This window comes from Hipposideros armiger, unplaced genomic scaffold (genome assembly GCF_001890085.2).
Source record: "Hipposideros armiger isolate ML-2016 unplaced genomic scaffold, ASM189008v1 scaffold_493, whole genome shotgun sequence".
NCBI classification, from domain to species: Eukaryota; Metazoa; Chordata; class Mammalia; order Chiroptera; family Hipposideridae; genus Hipposideros; species Hipposideros armiger.
The window spans coordinates 700,423-719,974 of record NW_017731843.1 but is presented as its reverse complement, the minus strand read 5'-3'; the positions used below and the strand labels follow the sequence as shown (position 1 = coordinate 719,974).

The 19,552-nt window shown below is 39.7% G+C and overlaps 1 protein-coding gene across 8 annotated transcripts in view; it reads left to right on the top strand.

Annotated features, from left to right (window-relative positions):
- LCLAT1 (lysocardiolipin acyltransferase 1) overlaps positions 1–18,909 on the top strand; it is a 144,898-nt gene extending 125,989 nt beyond the window's left edge. For all 8 annotated transcript variants that reach the window (XM_019667288.1, XM_019667290.1, XM_019667287.1 and 5 more), the window contains one exon: positions 15,002–18,909. In XM_019667288.1, coding sequence (XP_019522833.1) covers positions 15,002–15,504 — 503 coding nt within the window. In that variant the 3' untranslated portion in view covers positions 15,505–18,909. The remainder of the gene's footprint in view (positions 1–15,001) is intronic.
- Positions 18,910–19,552: the final 643 nt, after the last annotated feature.

Genomic DNA, 19,552 nt, shown 5'->3' with positions numbered 1-19,552 from the left:
AGACATGTGATGTTTATTTTTCCATAACCACTAGATTTGTTTAGAATGTACTTTTCATGTTGAAGACTCTGTCCCTTGTAAATCTCAAGGAACTAGTTCATGCACGTGTTAAAGTAGAATAATTGCCTTCTTGCTTTCAGAACTGGTTAAGCATTCCAGCCCACAATGATCTTGGCCTTCTCTGAACTCACTCATAGTACTCATTTTTTATTACACTCATTTCACGTCTCTTAAAATTTTATATTAACTTTTATTCATTTCCTGTGTTAGTGCTTAATGTTTCACGTGTTCATGTCTTGTATTTCAACTAGATTACAAACTTCCAAAAGGCGAGGATTGTTTCCACGTCTTTGTCTTTCCCATAGGAGCTGCAGCCAGCCCAGGACCTAGGGCCGTCATCGTAACCAGGATTTTAGTGAGCACCTACTAGACTTTTCGTCAGTTTACTTTTTCTTTTTATTATTAATTATTGGGAAACAGCCATGGTCATTGGTTACACATTGCTTTCATGCTACAAGGACATAGTTGACTCTTTTAGAGAGGGCGCTGCTCACAGTGGCCCATGGGGGGATCGAACTGGCAACCTTGGTGTTATCAGCACCATGCTGTAACCAACTGAGCTAACTGGTCACCCCCAACATCAGTTTACTTTTGATTTGATGGATATAAGACTTCTAAACAGAACTGTAAGCACATAAGGGCAATGATGGATTTATGAAGGCTGTAGGACAAATATACAGTCTCTCCATACACTAACTGACCATAGCCATATCTTCTGAAGGACTTTGTTTTTAACAATTAGATTTTTTTGTTACATCTGAATTTCTCCATATTAAAAAAAAAAGTTTAAATTTACCAATTCTTTGTTCTTTCCCCCCTTTATTTTTAGTAATTGCATTTTATTTCATTTTCCTTAATAAACCAAGTATAAAGCAGTTGTGGTAAATAAATCATGTGCAAGGGAAAGCAATACATTATAATTAGGATTCATTATTATTTAATTAGGCATTCCATTATTGAATTGGTGTCTCTAGCTTCTCCTGGTATCTGACTAATCCTGAAACAAATCCTTCTTTGTGGACAAATATTAGCCTGTAATAATTAGAGTATTCATCTAAGCTAAGTCTTTTCATTAAATCTCTTTCTGATTAAGATAGCTCCCCAAGTACAGACTGATTTAATTTCATATGATTTATCCACTTGTGTAACAAAGTCTAGTGGAAATTGTTTTTAACATCAGAGGATTAGGAATATTAAAATCATCTTTATAGTCACAGATCTCTCAGATATTTAAAACATTGCTCTTTGAATGGTTCTGTAAACCTAGGTCTGATGTCACTCTGCTAAATTTAAGAGGATCACAAGTGCTGTAACGGGCTGTCATTGAAAACAATACACCGATTCTGTTTTATATTAAAATATTGAGCTTAGAGTTAGTACATCTTATGTTCCTTGGGTTTGGGAATCAATTTTCATTCCAAATAGCCGGTTCATCATATTAAATGTGCCTTTTCTGTTTTACCCGAAGTTCAGTGTCATTGGAAACAAGCAGATCGTAGACAAATATTCTGAATCAAGGGCCTCCATGGACTCGAATGTTATTTGTCTTTTTATTTAATTTTTAATTACTTGGAGTTGACAGTTATTGCTTCCTCACTCTTTACCTCCTTTCTTCTTTTCCTCATTTTTCAGTGATGAGCATTTAATTTTGTTTGGAGTCTTCTGACTTCTTTCTTAACCATTTCCCCCCAACATTCTTCCCTACTTTATTAAAGACCAGCCTCACCACTTGCTGTTATACTTTCGCCTTTTGTCCGGGTTTTTATTTTATTTTTTATCCTTTCATTCCTTCCTTCTTGCCTCCTGTGTGTACATGGGAAAGCTTGAATTGCTGCCTGCATCTGACTGTGACTAAAGCTACATGTGAATTAGTCATGTGAAGCCAAAGGATATATTCTAATTTGCTGCAGCCAAAATATCCTGAAAATATTGCCCTTTTTTGTGATGTCAAGAAAGCCCTTTAATGAAGCAAACTAAATGATTTTTTTTTCCTGATCATCATTTAACTCAAGTTTCTGGAAATCCTAAGGAGGGTGAGAGTATGTGTGTACATCCACTCTCAGTGGAGGGTGAGAGGGGATGGAAAGGCATCTCAGCGTTCTGAGCGTTCTCAAGCCCTCATTTCCAGCCTCCCTTTCCTTCCTCTCCCCGTCACGCTCCTCTGCCCCATGTGAACTGTTCTCTGTTGAAAACAGTGGTATGGTGGGAACCTGAGTCAGTAGGTCAAAGGCGGGTAGAAGGTGCCTTGGAGTCAGGACTGGAAGCTGAGGGATCTCAGACCAAGTCAGGCTAAGATTCTTAACAGGTCTGGCCATGCCTTGAGGGGCTCTGAGCAGCTCAGCAGCAGTGACGGGTTGCCTTGTCTGGGTCAGCAGAGGGAGGCTGCTGACAAATCGGTTAGCAGGCCACATGTACTAATAGGATGATAATCTATACCTGATGAAATACTGTGGTCATTTGCACAAGAGACCCTCAAACCCCCACACTCCCACACCCCCACCCTCTACCCCAGAAAGAGGTCAGAATAGAAAGGGGAGGGCAGTGCTGTGTAATAAGGCAGCAGTGACTGGTTTCAGATGATTGCCTGTGCTGATAGAATTGCCAGGTCTGAGACTTTTTTCAAGCTAGTGGGGACCCCTGTGTCTTATGGACAGAAAGGAAAAATAGCAGAGTAGATAATGACAAGGCTTTCTTTGAGGAAGTTGGTAGTTCTATTTAAAGACAGATTTTTGAGAATTGATTAGGCAACAGATGCTTCTATGGTAATACTTCAGTTATGAAGAGGCTGCATTCCAGCATGTGTAATGAAATACCTTTGTTATTAGGGAGAAATGATACAGAAAGCATTGGGTATTGCGGTCCAGAATTGCAGGAAAGAATTTCAGTTTAAAAATAGCGTTATATATTTAACATTGTCAAATGTGCTATAAACTAGAAAATACCCTTCTGGGAGCTTGAAGGTAGTGGGAGTGGGGGAATATCAAACTCACTTTACTTTTTAAACCTACAATCGGCGCCTGTCCACAATGACTAGCTTCCTAGCTTCCTATCCTTGTGGTACCCTGTAGCTACCCATATCCCAGTGTTGGTCGTTAGTTCCCAACACACACACACACGTGACCTTGATTTTCAGTCTATCACCTGAAACCATTTATTGTCTCAGGTTGCCCGATAACTCATGAAGAATACCAGTGCTTTAGCAATAATATAACAGTAATTGCAAATAGACGTGGAGAGTGGCAGAATCACAGGCTTAACGAAGAATGTCTGATGTTCCCAGAAGAACAGAAACATAAATTCCTTGTGTCTTCTCTCCTGAGGTCTGGAGGACCATTAATCACAATTATTCTCCAGCTGCAGCCCCCCAGTGCACCTTTCTACCGTAAGCTCTGAACAAAGCCTCTACTCTCAGGCTCTCTTCCAAGCCAAAATACGCCAGAAAGCAGCTCAGCTCAGTTTCCCTTTTTCTGCTTAATCAGTTTATTCAGTAAACAGATATTTACTGAGTACATTGAAGCAGCACTGGGGACATACCAGTTAATAAAAGAGACAAAATTGCTACCCTGTGGCACTTCCCATTTTAGCACAAGGAAAACAGACAGTAAACACATAAATAAGGCATGTAGTATGTCAGATGATGATCAGGCCTACAGAGAAAATCAGGGAAAAGGAAAGCCTTCCATTTTAAATAGGGCAGTCAGGGACTCCCCAAAAAGTGAATATAGGGCAAGAACATCTCAGGTAGGGGAACAGCACAGGTCCTGAGGTGGGAGTGTGCCTGGTGTTTTCAAAGAGCAACACACAACTCAGTGTGTCTGGAGCAGAGTAAGCCAGGTGAGCTCCTTATTTAGAAATAAGCCAGGTGAGCTCCTTATTTAGAAATAAGGGCAGAAGGTGACAGGTTGGCAGGTCATGTAGGGTTTTCTAGATCATCATAAGGATCTTGGCATTCTGAATAGGTGGGCACCGTTGGGGTGAGGGGATGAAGGGGAGTTAGAATGTAGTAACTGCCATGAATGGATTAATCTGTTATGTTGAGAAAAAGCTGTCGAGGGGAGGGTGGGCAAACAGGGAGAATGATTAGAAAGCCTGAACCTCTTCACACCTGAAGAGGGGGTGGCTTGAGGTAAAGTTGGTAAGGTGATAAGAAGAGGCTGGATTCTGCATATATTTCAAGGTAGAACCAGTAGAATTTTCTGATGGAATGGAATGTGGAGCATAAGAGAAAGAGAGAAAGCAAGGATGACTAGGAGGGTGTTGGCCTGAACTGGAGGGAAGACAGTTTTGCCTTTAATTGAGACAAAGACTGTGGGAAGCGCAGGTTTGGGGAGTTAAACCAGGATGAAATTTGGTTTAGGCCCTGTTAAATCTGAGATACTGTTGGGTTGTCAGAAAAGTAATGACTTATTTTTTGTTTTTCGTTTCAAAAATGCATCATGACTTTTCTGACAACCCAATAATTAGACATCAAGAGGAGAAGTGAAGTTAATAGTCAAATATGTGGGTCTGGAAGGGAGATGCAGAGTTGGAGGCATCACCACACATTTGGGATTTAAAGCTGTAAGACTGGAGGAGATCACGTAGGGAATGAGTGGAGAAAGAAGAGTAAAACCCAAGCCCTGGGCACTCCACTATTTAGGGATCAGTCCGCAAAAGAGACTTGAGAGTGGCCAGTGAGGCTAGAAAGGACCAAGAGAGTAATATGGGCAGGAAGCCACGTAAAAAAGGTTTTTAAGGAGGGAGGGAGTCGTTGGACTTGGTTATATGAAGGTCACCAATGACCTTGATGAGAAGCTTTGGCGGAGTGGTGAGGGCAAAAGAATAATTGGGATGAGTTGAAGAGAGACCTGGGAGAGGAGGATTAAAGACAATGAACAGTATAGACAGCTCAAGAAGTTTAGCTATAGGGTGAGCAGAGAAATGAGTGGTAGCTGGAAGGAATTGCGGGTCAAGGGAATGATGGGAAAAATTATAAGCATGTTGATAGGCAAAACAGGAATGACTGACTGAAGGGGAAATTGATGATGGAGGGAGAAGGGACGTTTGTGGAGCAATATCATTGAGTAGACAGGACAGGATAAGACAGAGCAAGCACACAGGTGGAGGGATTGGCCCTAAGCATGAGGATGGACAGATCATACATATGAAGAAGAAGTCAAAGCATATGGACTTATGAGCCAGTAGGTGAGCAGACGGGGTGGTAAGAGCTTGTGGAAGTTTTTTATGATTTATTTTCTCAGAGAAACAGAATGAGAATCAGGGATGGCAAGGAAGTAGTGGAGGTTTGAAGAAAAACAAAGGCATGAAATACTCAGATCTGGGCGGATGGGATACAGAATGGACTAAGGAACTATGTGTGATAAGAGCCCACTGTTGTCTAATTGGGAAATTTACCAAGGACACCCACAAGCCTCCCTTCCCAGCCAGATACTCCCACCAAAACATGTACCTGTCTATAACATGCTCAACTGAGTTTCTGGGCGAGTGGGGAGGCAGCAAACTGAAAAGGGGTCATGAAACCTTAGGAACTGGACATTCAAATTTGGTTTCATTTATTTGCTTTATGGAGCTATGGTGGAGAATTTTCACCAGGGAAAGGTAAATTATATGTCAGGAGGACTAAATCAGATTACTTTCTGTCTTAAGACTGGTTGAATGGTTAAGAACCCTTGAAATCTATTAATCTCAAAGGATAATCAGTCAATTGATCAGCTTGTGTAAAGAACTCAAATGAGATCTTTCCCTGTTTAGTAGGCCTGCAGAGGTAGGGGTGTGTGGGGGGGAGGTGGAGGGGAGGGGGGGGGTTTAGAGCGATCACCTTCCAGTCAGCCTCTTCACAGTTGTGCCTGGGCCTGGCCCCACCTACGGGCCACTGCGTGAGTGATTCAAAGCTGTATAGGTGATTTCAACACAAGTGTTGCACCCTGTGCAACAGCTGAGAGAGTGCTACTGTTGGGTTGCTGGTATGTGAGGGGATTGTTGTGTTTCGGGTGATGGTAGAGGGAGTGTTTGGCAAGGGGGAAGGTTACAATGTAGGTTAAAACAGTTCCCAAGTGTTTTATAATTTTCTGTATCGTTGTACTGATTAAAAGCAGAAATATATCCTCCAAAATAGAAACTATTACACAGATTACTTTTCCCTTTCTAGATATTAGCAAGAAAACATTTTAGGTATTATTTGTGACCCTGAAAGAAATTAGGGTGATAGAAGTTTTAAAATGTCAGGTTGCACTTAGATTAATCCCTTAATTAGGGAATTATATTGTGTATTAGCCAGGGAAGGAAAAAATGGTGCAATACAATAATGCAAAGCTTGTGGATATGTTAATGTTTATTTGAATGGATAAGAAAATTTTATTTTGAATAAAATGCTAATACCAAGAGAAATTATTAAAAATTGGTGTGTGTGAATAAATTTTGGATTTGTTTCAAACTTTAAATACTTTGTTTTGTAACATTTTGGTTTGATGAGAATCAAACCAACCTAAATAAAGCTCTATTTAAACTATAGCAGATATTACAAATTTGTGATATTGTATCTCTTTAAATATTTTTTAAGGACACGTATTTGAGAAGCTTTAAAACATAACTTCCAGAAGTACAATTTACTTGCTGTAAAATGCCAGTACATTTTAAGTGTACAATTAGACGCGTTTTGATAAATGCAGAGTCATGTAACTACCACGATAGTCAAAATATAGACTATTCCATCACCTCCAAACGCAGACGAGCCTGAGGCCCAGGGAGGTGGAGTAACTGGCTCAAGGTCACATACATGGCTAATCACTGGGCCTGGTGCAAAACCAGATCAGTCTGACTCTGCAGGGCCTGTTCTTAAGACGCAGTTCTTAGCAGGCAGGATAGCAAGCAGTAGAAAGGCTTTGCAGCCAGACACAACTGATAGCTTACTCACTGATCTACAGCAAGTGAGTTAGCTTCTTTGTGCCTCATTTTCCAGAGCTTGTAAAAGAAGGATGATATCACAAGGGTTGTTAAATATCAAAATATTTAAAAATAACTGTGTCCTGATAAGCTCCACAAGGGCAGGGACCTTCTGTAATACTGTGCTTCCTCTGATCTAATTTAATTCAAAGACGAGCAAATTAGTAGAGTATGCATGTGCTGACACTTCTGATCTTTTAATCCGTTTTTGATTCCTGTCCAGGGGTTTGGAACATCTAAGCAAATTTGTTGAGTCCAACAATAACAAATTATATTATGTTATTGTTCTAGTTTTTCACATTGAATTCTGAATGTCTTCTCTCAGCATCATTTTTAGCACGTTTTTCAAGAATGAAAATAGAATATGAATTTTTTAAAGAATCGGCAAAATAAGTTCATTTCATCAATAACACAATCTACAGATGCACAAGTGTAAGTGGCATTTATGCTTTAATACAGGTCCTGGGAGTGAAAACAGTTTAGAACTACTAGGACTCGTCCCTTTTCCTCAGAGCACATTATATCGTTTTCTTCTTTGCTGGCCATTTTTGCTTTGTAATTCGCACACTATAATCCTTGGGGTTGAGGCGATGTGGCACGTGAGTACAACTGCTAGGTTGGCCTACCTATACAATGAGCACTTATGCCTTTGTCCCTATTACACACCAGTAACACACCGGTTTACGTTTCTAGTGAAAATAGACTGAATAGTTGACAACTTTTTAATTGAACACAAATTTTTATCATGCAAATACTATATGGTATATATAGTATATATGCACATGCATACTCTAGTTTATGTATATACAGTACGCAAATTACACAATTTTATCACATAAGTAGATTCACATTTTCGTAATTTTTAATATCTTTTGTATGATCTTGTTTCCTTTGCTGTGTAATCTTGAATATGTGCTCGTACGCACTTTTTTTCCTATGATCGTATTCATAGAGTTAAATAACTAACTCTATGTTATATAACATTCATCTTGTTAAATAACTAGCTTTTGCATTTATTCTTTCACTTTTCTTATTTTTGTTTTATTATTGTTTTTTATCTCTAGTAATTTTCTCTTCCCACTTCCTTTTGGAATATTTTTTTCTAATTTTCAAGATGAGTAATTTCTCCTTTTCATTTTTCCTCTTTAATAATGAAGCATTTATTATTGAGTATAGCCTTCACTATATACCCTTGATTCTCATTTTACTTGCTTTTTAGGTAGTTCATAATTTCCCTTTTAATTTCTTTTCATCTTTCATCTAAGTGTTATCTAAAAGTGTTCTTTTTAGAGGGGGATATCATATTTTATGATTTTTATATTTAGGCATTTTGATGTTAGAATATGGAATTTTGATGTGAAAGATGGCTTATAACGTCTCAATTTTTATAAAATGTTTAAATCTTCTTCTCACCAAGTAAATAATAAAAATTTATAGGTATTCCATGGATATTACCCTCTTTAAAATATTTTTAAGGGCCTATATAAAAATAATACTATTAAGTTTTCTAGTAGCTATTTAATTCCTTTATTTAATTTTTATCTACTGGATATATTTTATATGCATATACCGGGGGTGCCAAAAAAAACTATACGCATGACTTGTATTCATCTTTTGTTATCGGTATATATTGAATATTACAAGTTTAATACAGTTTTCTCCTTTCTTAAAATGTGTAAACATTATTTTGGCAGCCTCTTTATGTGCATCTGGCCTTAGCAAGTATATGATGTTACTCACATCTTGCCTTTGATGATCTATTAATGCACCAGTTTTGTCCAATTGTGGAATATATCAACATGTTTTCATTCTGTCTAGAAAATGAAACTTGTTTTGAAGATCCAGAAAACTAATGCCCATCAGAAGAGAGAGATTCAGAACTGAAAAGATTCATGCATTTATACAAAACACACAAAGTTCAACAGATTTAGGATAAGAATGTGAAAAAATACGCCCCTGAACTTATCTGTAAATGCTGAATTCAGGTTGGATAAGGAAGATTAATCACAAGAATATCATTTTTAGTTTCACCTTTCCAGCTCAAGTTTGATTTTTAAGCCAAGGATGGTTTTTTCTTACAAAAAGAGTAGTTACTAGTTTTGACTTACTAAAAACAAAACAAGATATAGCAGGAGGCCGGTGACCCTAGAGCACAGGTCATTGGGGGGTTTAATATCTATGCTCAGCTCAAAACATCTACGGGATAAGTTCGTAGAGATGGAGAGGAATATGTATCAGGAGATAAATTGGAGGCTACCCCTAGTGCCAAGGGTCATTCCCCTAAATGGCTTTGCTTTTGTACGATGGGAGACGTTGGACTGCACATTAGAGAATAAACCACAGTGTACACTACACTGGTATCTCTCCCAAAAGAAGAGGAAATCTAGAGACAGAATGAAGGTCAAGGGTAGCAGCCTAAACCTAAGCTCACGTCAAGTGCTCAGGTGATCACCCCACCTAGAGGAATAATAACAAGAAGCACATATCATATGCCAGGCAATTCTCTAAGCATTTTATAGTTCTTATCCCACTTGGGCTTCACAAAACCCTGTGAGGGTAGGTATTGTTAACTATCAGCGTGTACAGAAGATGCTTGTAGTGAAGCTGCCAAGATCATAGAGCTGATAAGAGCAGGAGCAGCTGTATGACTCTACCTTTAGGTCCATAAGTGTCCAGCTTATACAGAAGGAAAAATGAATACTGTTTCTAGCAGGAAACAGTAGTATTTTCTCTAGCAAAGAAAACGGTACTGTTTGAGCGTTAATACCAGGTTTTTTAAAATGGTTCATGCATGCCCTTTTATTTTGAAGCTGAAAGGTGTCTTATTCATTAGTATTTTTAGTCTAAGTGTACCCAAATCTGTCAATTCAAACTGTTCTTGAAAGTGTACTGACTAGTGCCAATTTGTCATGTTCATTATTATTAGTCAGATACTATTATACATCAGTGTCTTAGTGGCACCATGAATAATTGTTACTAAATCCAGCTTCTATGCTCTTGGGGTAATTTTTCTTTTTTAATCTGAAAAACAGTGCACAAAACCAGTGGCCTCAGCATTTTCATTTAATACAAAGGCATCTTAGATGACAAGCTACTTTATCTAAAACTGTCTAATATATGTAGTTAGATTTATGGATTCAGATCTAATAGAAAATAGAATTATGTTTGTTTTTAATTTTTAAAAGCAGGTATTAAAATCCAAAATAAATTATATTTTTGTATATTCTGCATAAATTTAATTATGGAATGGGGAAAGAAAAAAATTCAGTTATCAACTCTATTAATGATTACTTTGGGTTAAGAGGAAATAAAAAAGCTTCTATTTCTATTATTCTGCCCCTGAACTATATATAATTGGATCTGATCTTTAGCAGCCATGGCAAACCAGGATTTCTTCATTTAGTTCTTTTATTTTAAACTTGCAAATGTGTAAATCTTTGGCTCTCTCTCATCCCCAGTGAGCTTTTTTATATCGCGTAGGACTCTTGTAATAATCACAGGCCCAATTTGATATTCTTGGAGACACTCCCTTCTGTAATTACATTTGTAAATTCCAGTCATATTTTTTAAACTTCTATTGGTTAATTAAACATGAATAAAGTATTCAAACCTTCAGTCTCAGTCTGAAATTAAAAATTAAGTTTTTAAAATATTAAACAAGCGCTTGTTCTGTTCTTCCAGGGAAAAAAGAAACATCTGTGTGCCCAAGTAAGCATGGCTATTCCAGCAGAATGATCGCTTTACAAAATAGCAGTCAAGCCTGAAACTTGCCAGTAGGCTCCACACTAGAAACAGAACCGACCCATTTTCAACAGATCCCATACTGATTGGCAGGTGACAGTGGCTAGATAGCATCTAGATTTGTAATTTAACTAAAAAGCAATGAGATCTTTTAAAAAAGGCTTCTATGGATGGCAGCCACTTAATATGCATATTTAAAAGTAATGTTTTCATATTAAAAGATTTAAAGACATTATAAAATTCTTTGCAGTTGTAGGAATTTCTCTTTTCTTAATTTATTATTGCATTATTTTAATTCCATTATATATTGGTAAATGACATAAAAGCACATCTCAACTTTTAAATATTCATTTCATTATGGTCACATACAATGAACCAAGCGCTGCAGGCCATGCTAACCCCTTACCTGTTCCCTTCTAGAAGAGGCTAACTTGTCTGGTAGTAATGGTTTCCTGGGCTAGAGGCCAGGAGGTCTGTATAGGATGATGTGAAAACAAGCTCTTCTAGCAGGAAAGAGTTATATGTAGCTATGTGTTATCTGGAGACCTTTATTTACTTAATATAAAGTGTAGAAATTATCAAGGCAGTTGATTGACTCCCTCCATGTGTAAACCATTTCCTCCTCTTGCTCTGGCGTTAATGCATTCCTGAGTCTGTGAAGCTTAAAGATCCAGTGCAGCTCAGGGAAATGGCGACAGGTATAAACTATCTTTTTTCTCGCCCTCCCCAGTTCTCCCTTTTTCACTTTGTCCGTTTTAATTTCTAGCATTACAGTATTGCTCTTGTTTATCACATGAACAGATGGGCATCTTCAGGGCCCAAGCAAACCATGGATAGTGATATAGAGAGAGTATTCGGATGCAGTCTTTCCCCCACAGATACTACACTGCACAGTGGACTGGTAGGAGCTGAAGTTAGAGATGACAGGTTGGAGCCTAACATGCTAACATCATGATTCAGTAATGATTCAATAGCAGCCCCTAACATTGACTGAGCACGTCCTATATATCAGATCCTGTTTCGTGTGTTTTTACATACCTTATATAATCCTCTCAACCATCCTATGAGGTAGTTCATAGACACAGGAACTAAGTAAGCCACGGAGAGATTAAGTAATTCAATGAATCAGAAAGAGGCAGAGCTAGCTAGGACTTGAGCCAGGTGGTCTGCTTCCACAGCCCTCCATGCTCTGCACTACAGTGAATCCAGAATTTTTCACTTAGGAGCATTTCTCTTCAGTGGTACCATCACTGTCTCAAAAGTTGCCATTTATATACTGAACAGACATGTGTGCACATGTACACACACCACACACACACACACACACACACACACCACACACACACACACACACACACACACACACACACACACACACAAAGCCTACCCTACAGGTTGTCAAGAAGCAAGCAAGGGGCAGTTTAGTTTCTTACTAGTATAGTCCATACCATTTTGGTACCAATTTGCAATAAATAATACATGACAGAATTTGCTCGATAAGCATTAAGAACCGCCTGTAAGAGGAAGACTGGGACTGACGAGCAGCGCGTTAAGATGAGCTGTGAGCAGTGGTGGAGGCTGGCGGAGCTGCATGGGGAAGGAGACCAGTAGCCTTGATGGAGGAGAAGGGTGTGGGCCGAAGGGGGAAGCAGACATGTTGATTACAGAGGCCTTTGGAAAGTAAATGAAACATGAGCTCAGTTCTGAATGAGAGGTTAAGTGGCATGACAAGTGACAAGAGCTGAAGACATCTTATTTCCTCCCTTGAGAGAGAAAGTGGGAAAAGGGCGGATGGAGTGGAGGTAAGGCAACCAGAACAAGGGTTATGGTTGAGGTGAGTGGGCATGAATGAAGGGGCCCTGAGTTCTGCGGGTACAGGGTGCACTAAAATGTTAAGCTAGCTTGTAGAGTCAAGGAAAAGTTTGATCTATTATGAAGTAGGATAGTTGTGATTAATGCTAAATAGACAAAAGGCTGCTCGATTTTTAAGCAGGCAAGTTAACACATAAGACTTCAGATTACTGTCTTAGTTGCTGGATGATGCTCAGTGTACCAGGGAAAGTAGGTCTTCCTTATTTGATCAGACATCCCACCTTCCGGCGTGTAAATTCCTGTTAGAGCTAATCAGGCAAGTGGTCAGCCAGCCTCTTGTCAAATGGTGACTATATTACCTCTTGACAGCTGTTGAAAAGCTTCGCCCTGTGGCTGCTAACCACCAAATCCACCTGTTTCCTCTGGAGCCAGTCTTTCATTCAGATATGACTCCACTCAAGCCTTCTTCCATGAGGCTGTCATTGCGCCTCCTCTACTCTCATATAAACAACGTAGCACCCCCAAAGGACAGCTCCCCCAAGTTTCAATCTAATCCTTGTTGATGATTTTCGGTTTTTTATAATACAGCTCTTATTAAGGTCTGATTATATTTACAAGACAGTTATGAGACCAGATTGGAACCTGGTCCTTACCCTTCAGTAAATCACAGAGTAAAGGAGAGTAGACAGTAAACATTTACAGAAGACTTAAAGGATCATTTTTTAAAAAGTGAGTACAACCTAACAGGTTCAGTAGAAAGGGTCAATATGGTGAGATAAGGTGGGGAAGTTGCCACGTAATATTGAGGTAAATTTTAAATAGAGTGAAATGCACAGGTCTTAAATGTACAGTTTGATGTAATCCACTCCCTCCTCAGGATATAGAATGTTTCTGCGATCCAGAAAACTTCCCCATGCTTACTTCCACTCAGTCCCCACCCTCATAGGCAGCCCCTGTTCTGATTTGTCACCACAGATTAATTTTGCCTGCATCATGTATGATGCAGTGTGCATCATACAATTCTGTAACCAAAGTCCACATCAGAAGCCTCTCACTGAAGATACCATGCTGTAAAAGAAAGCAACATTCAAAGACTGTGTACCAACACACTATGACCTTGGGCAAAAAACGTCACCTCACTGGGCCTTGTGTACAGTATTCAGTGATCCTCATGATTTCTTAAAGATCTAATGCTCCACTGACATTTCTAAACTCAAAGTTCCCGCCATTCACTCAGTACCAAGAGCCAGAAGCAGACCTGGGCGCATTCCACCTTATCCGCTCACGTCCAGTTGACCGCCCTGACGTCAGTTCTTCCTTGTAGTTTCTTACAGACGTGTCACTTCCTTCGGCCCCTGCCTCTTCATTTCTTGCCTTTCTTGCCTTGTAATGACCATCAAATTACTCTCCCTACCTCTATTGCCCCTGATCCTCTCCAAACCATTCTTGTCATTGCCCCCAAGGTAATCCTTGCTGAAATGAAACAGTCTGATCCCTTCTCTGTTAAAAAAAATACTTATGTGGTCTCCATCATTTGAGGTGCTTCTCTGCCACCTATAGAATTGAGTTCAAATTCTAAAGTTTGGCCAGGAGGGCCCTTACTGTATTCCTCCAGCCCCCTTGTAGTGCTCTCAGCCCCACTGTGCGCTCTCTCTGCCTAGGTTCACTCTGCCACCTGCCTGGCCTGCTCCCTCCCTGCCTTTCCCTACTCCTCACATGTGTCCTCTGGTCTGTTTAGGGCACTCTGTGTGCCTGTCTTCCTGATTCCTGTGAACTCATGAGTGAGGTTAGGAACCATGTTTTATTCATCTTTTTATCTCCAGCACCTAGTATATGACTTTGCTAAAACCCTAAACCCCAAAGTAATTAATCGTGAGTGCTAAGGATGATGGTATACTGGGTCAGGGTCTTACTTGGACTTTAAAAATAAAAAGTCATAGGGAAGTTTTCATGGGTTTCTGACTACTGTATCAAGTCTGATTCTGAGTTTTTCTTTCCAGTAGTTGTAATGGTAATACCGGATTAAAGGTGAGAAAGCTTGCATTTTTCTTTGTAGAGAAGGGTGTAGCAATGGGAGGTATCATAGCAGTGAATCTTGTTAGTGTAAAAGGGCTGGTCCTGTGCTCTTTAATTCCTGTTTCCAATCTGACTTAATGTGCTTTGCCATTTAGTTCTAGAATGGCAGATTACTGTTTCTGTGAATGAAGATGATTCCTTTCTAAAGGTCTCCGTGGTAATTAGCAGGCAGATTTTATAAAAAACTACAAAGGACTGGTAAATGTTGACCCAAGTGCCCAGAACACCAGTATTTATAGCCCTGTTTGTTTTTCATGGTTCAGTCTGTCCAGAATTTTTTCCTGGTTTTGGTTCTGCCTTGCAGTGTGAATCAGCATTGCTTTCCAAATTGATCATCACTCAATCTATTTTTATCTTTTCCAAAACCTAGGTAAGAACCTTGATGCTGTCCACGACATCACGGTGGCATACCCTCACAACATTCCTCAAACAGAGAGGCACCTCCTCCGTGGGGACTTCCCCAAGGAGATCCACTTCCACGTCCACCGATACCCGATAGACACCCTCCCCACGTCCAAGGAGGACCTCCAGCTCTGGTGCCACAAGCGCTGGGAGGAGAAGGAACAGCGGCTGCGCTCCTTCTATCAAGGGGAGAAGAATTTTTACTTTACTGGACAGACTGTCATTCCACCTTGCAAGTCTGAGCTAAGGGTCATGGTGGTCAAGTTGCTCTCTATTCTCTACTGGACCCTGTTCAGCCCTGCAATGTGCCTACTCATATACTCATACAGTCTCGTTCGCTGGTATTTTATAATCACCATTGTCATCCTCGTACTGCAAGAGAGAATATTTGGTGGACTAGAGATCATCGAACTTGCATGTTACCGTTTTTTACACAAACAGCCACATTTAAACACAAAGAAAAATGAGTAAAATTATAAGGTTCACGGTGTAACAACCTAGGGAATACTTTAGAAATGTTGTAAGCCTTTGTAAACTGAGATGCATTTTTGCATGACCACGTCAGATATTTCTTACTACCATCATTATTCGTTAAAGATATTTCACACTTAGTTTTGTGGAAAAATATTGCTACACATGATTTTTTTTTTTTAATCTCCGAATGTAATTTCAATATGCATAGCAGGGAGCAATCGCTGTGAAATAAATAACTCGGGACAGAGTATTCTTAAACGATCATCAGGCTACTCACGGACAAGGCACACACAAGATTTTCTCCAAGGCCCAATCCTGTTTCCTAACAAGAGGCGGCTCTGGGGCTCCTGAGCGAGCGCTGGCCCTTGACTGTGGGGGTGAGGGCCCTCCCTCCCGGCCCCCTTCTTCCCGAACTCCTTTCTATGCCTAGCACACCATTGCATCCTTCCTTAAGACCAGAAACCAGAAATCTCTTGTCCTTAAACTGACCAAACATTTTGATAGGAAGCCCTTCGTTATTCAGAAAATCTTGGCTTTTCGCCTTGCACTGACCGAGGCATCAGAAGACCACCTGTGCCCTTTTTTCACGTGGAAAATAAGACCTGGACGTGTCTCAGGGAGCAACCACAGGCTCTCCACTTAGAAACCTTCGTTTGAATTTTTAAAGATAGGAATTACTACAGTGTTTTTCTTCACTTCTACTTAATCTTGCATGTTTCGTGCTGGTTTCTTTACAGCTTGTTGGCAGGTGTAGCTTTTTCTACATTAAAAACAGTGAAAAGCCACTTACTTTTTTTAAAAGAAAGCGTAGAACATTCTGTTACTGCAGTCAGAAACTCGCTTGTGAAGTTCCATCTTTTGAAATATTTCTTTAAAACCTGCCCCAAAAAGGAAGGTTAGTGCACTTTCTCCATGTACACGGGTCTCTAACTTCTACCATTAAAACACTAACAACAAACAGGCAGTGATGATTTATCCTAAATTATTTAACCAGTGTAGCCTTGACATATTTTACTCTTCAAACCAAAATAACACAAAAATGAGTTTGTTTTTTAATGATAGCAAGGGGGGAGCTCACTCTTTTTCAGTCCCAGGCTTCCTCTTTCAATAGTACAATTTAAACTCATTTTTGACTAATTGTTGGCCTAAATATTCCTGTCATTTAGTGGAAAATCCAGCACACCAACACTCTAACCTCCTTCTGAGGCACAGAACGTGTGTGGTCATTGTTTCCACTTTACCGAAGCTGGGCGCTACTCTGTCCTGTAATGAGGCTGCTGGTCAGAGCAGCCGGAAGTGTGAGGCAATTAAAAGTCTTTAGCTGTTAGCAAGTCTGTCTGCTTTCCTCCTGCTTTGAACCAGCCTCAAAAGCTATTTATTGTTTTATGTCCTCTTTGGGCATGAATGCCTTCTCCTTAATTACATCTCCTTTTTGCTCCACAGTGACTTTTACCCAACAATGGAAACCTGCATTGTCACCAGTGGCAGGTAGGCAGGGCGGGAGCTGAACTTACCAGCAGCTTCTTGGACACAGAACTGGTTCCCGCAGAGCGCTGTTGACACACAGTTCTGTTTGGGAGAGTAGGAAGCAGTTCCTCTGCCGAAAAGCACCAACCTATATTTAACTGCTCCCTCAAGGCTGCTTTTAATCCTGCCAGGAGCTACTAATTAGCCATTATGTACATCTGTTGCAAACCCAGCTGTATAACTAGTTTTTAAGGGTGTTTTTTTTTCCCCCTTAATAAAGGAGATTTCTAATTTAGGTTTCTCTCAGACTTCCTTTGGTTATATTTGGAAACACAGAAATATAACAGTTAGGATTGCATTTGTCCTGGGCAACAGAGAAAAGCTGGCTTTCCCCCCCCCCCCCCCTCAGGTGTTTATACTGTAGCATCACTGCCCTTCCTCCGACTTCTCAGAGCTGGTCTTCAAGGTGTAACATAGCCTCTTTAACTCTCTGAAAGTTGTAAAAGGGGAAATCTTTTTTCTTTCCTTTTGAAAGATGTTTTCTTTTGACCATAAAAACATTTAAGATAAAATGGAAACTTGTTTTTACCTACCCCAAATTCAAAAGCACTAAAACTGGGGAATATAGACACTATACTTGCTTTTAAGAATTAGAAACGATAACTTCAAAAAGAAAAAAGTTGCTTATTTGTGTTTTCTTACACATGGGTGTTTTTCTTATTTAAAAATATTTTAAAGAAATATACAGTTAATGATCCGGAACTTAGAACTATCTAAAGTTGGTATCAAAATGTCAGGCAGAAATTAATTCAGCTTCAGTATTGGGATTGGCCTCGGGAATGACCTCCACACCGTCCCACGTCATCACTACACTCAGAGCAGCTGCCAGACACACACTTAACGCCCTTTCAGCCCTTTGAAGGTAAACTCGATGGACTTGGAAATGTTTACAGTGCTGTATGTCCAACTGTTAAATCTTTACCATTCAGAAACGTTTTAAATAAAGCAAGTGTGGTTTATACAGGACAGGAGCCATTCTACTTAAGATGGGAACCCACAAGGAGAGGCACTGAATAATTAGGTCACAAGTTCTTCCACCAGACATCTTTGTTGAAACAAGCCAAAGTAATTGTGAAATTCAGAAGAAGAATATGGTAAGAGACTAAAAGAAAAATAAATGTTAGACCAGGCGCAGAATTTAAAACTCCTAATAAAATTGTTCCTTGTTTGTTATACCATTAAAACAGACTGGGGGTAATAACAGTTTCCACTTGAGTCGCTTCCACAGCGCCAGTCAGAAACCGTGCATGGGAGCAAGACTGAGTTCTGCCGCAAGGGGGAGACATTCTCGTTTCACCTGAACTGCAAACATCTTGTCCCTGACCCCGTGCACTTTTACGATAGAGACTCTAATGGAGGGAGCCTGTTGGTATTAAATTGTTTACATTTCTTTATATAAATAATGTGCTTTCAGTGCCTTAGTTACGGGTCCCTTTCTTTTTCTTGTTCCACGAATCCTGGAATGTGTTTCTTAGGTAAAAGTCTCTTTTTGCTACTCACTGGGAGTGGTTTATAAACCACTGGTCACTGGGGTAAACAGTACTTTGTGATGACATAAGAAGAGAGCTTGATGCTGAGACAGCAGTTGCCTTAGAGCTATTATTGATGCTGTGGAGAGAACAAAAATGGTTTCGTCACATGATGAGCTTCAGATTAGATATGGCCCTAAAGTTGTCTTGTACCGACCTTAAATTTTTATTTCAGGAGAGAATCTTGGTTTTGGTAATTTATTTTTAAAAAATCATTATGTGCAAAATACCAAGTTTTAAAAATAACTCACAGAATGGCCTTAGTTTTCAATGTCCACTGGTATGTTTGTGAGTTGTGTTATCTGTAATATAAAGCCCTGAATAAAGTGAAATGAATTAAGTAGAGTTTACACGTGTTGTGTTTCTGTTTTTGCAAGACTTACTGGGTGCTACTTTGTTCTCCCACATTGTTCTAGCCTTAGAATTTGTAGTAGTCAGGCAGAGCTGATTGGTTAGAACTCTTTCTTTCACAGATGTTTAAGAAAATGTCTAAGCAAGGATGTAACTATACTGCTTGCATAATTGAAAAAGTCCAGAGGCCACAGTTGAATTCAAGATTAGTGAATGTCATCAGGCCTAGATTTTCCTCCATCTCTCATTCAGCCCTGAGGGCAGGGTCATCCTTCCACAAGTGTGGGGTTCTTATGGTAAATACCAGCACCACCAGTGTAAGTAGTAAATGGGACTCTGCAGTCCCCCCACATCCCACTATCAGGGGAGTTTACCTATGAAAGCAAATCTTGGACTAAAACCTGACAAATGTATGAAAATGTACTTAGCAAACAGACATACACATGGAAATCATGAAACTGAAGGGTAGAAGAATATGCCACCCCAAAGTACGATTGTAGAAGTTCAGGACATGTCACCCAAAATATGCCACTTTGGTATATTGATGATTTTGAGCAGTAGGCACTTGAGAAATGGCAAAGCAGGGACAGGCTTTCTCTGAACTCTGCCTAAAGACATCCTCCAAAAGGAACTCAATT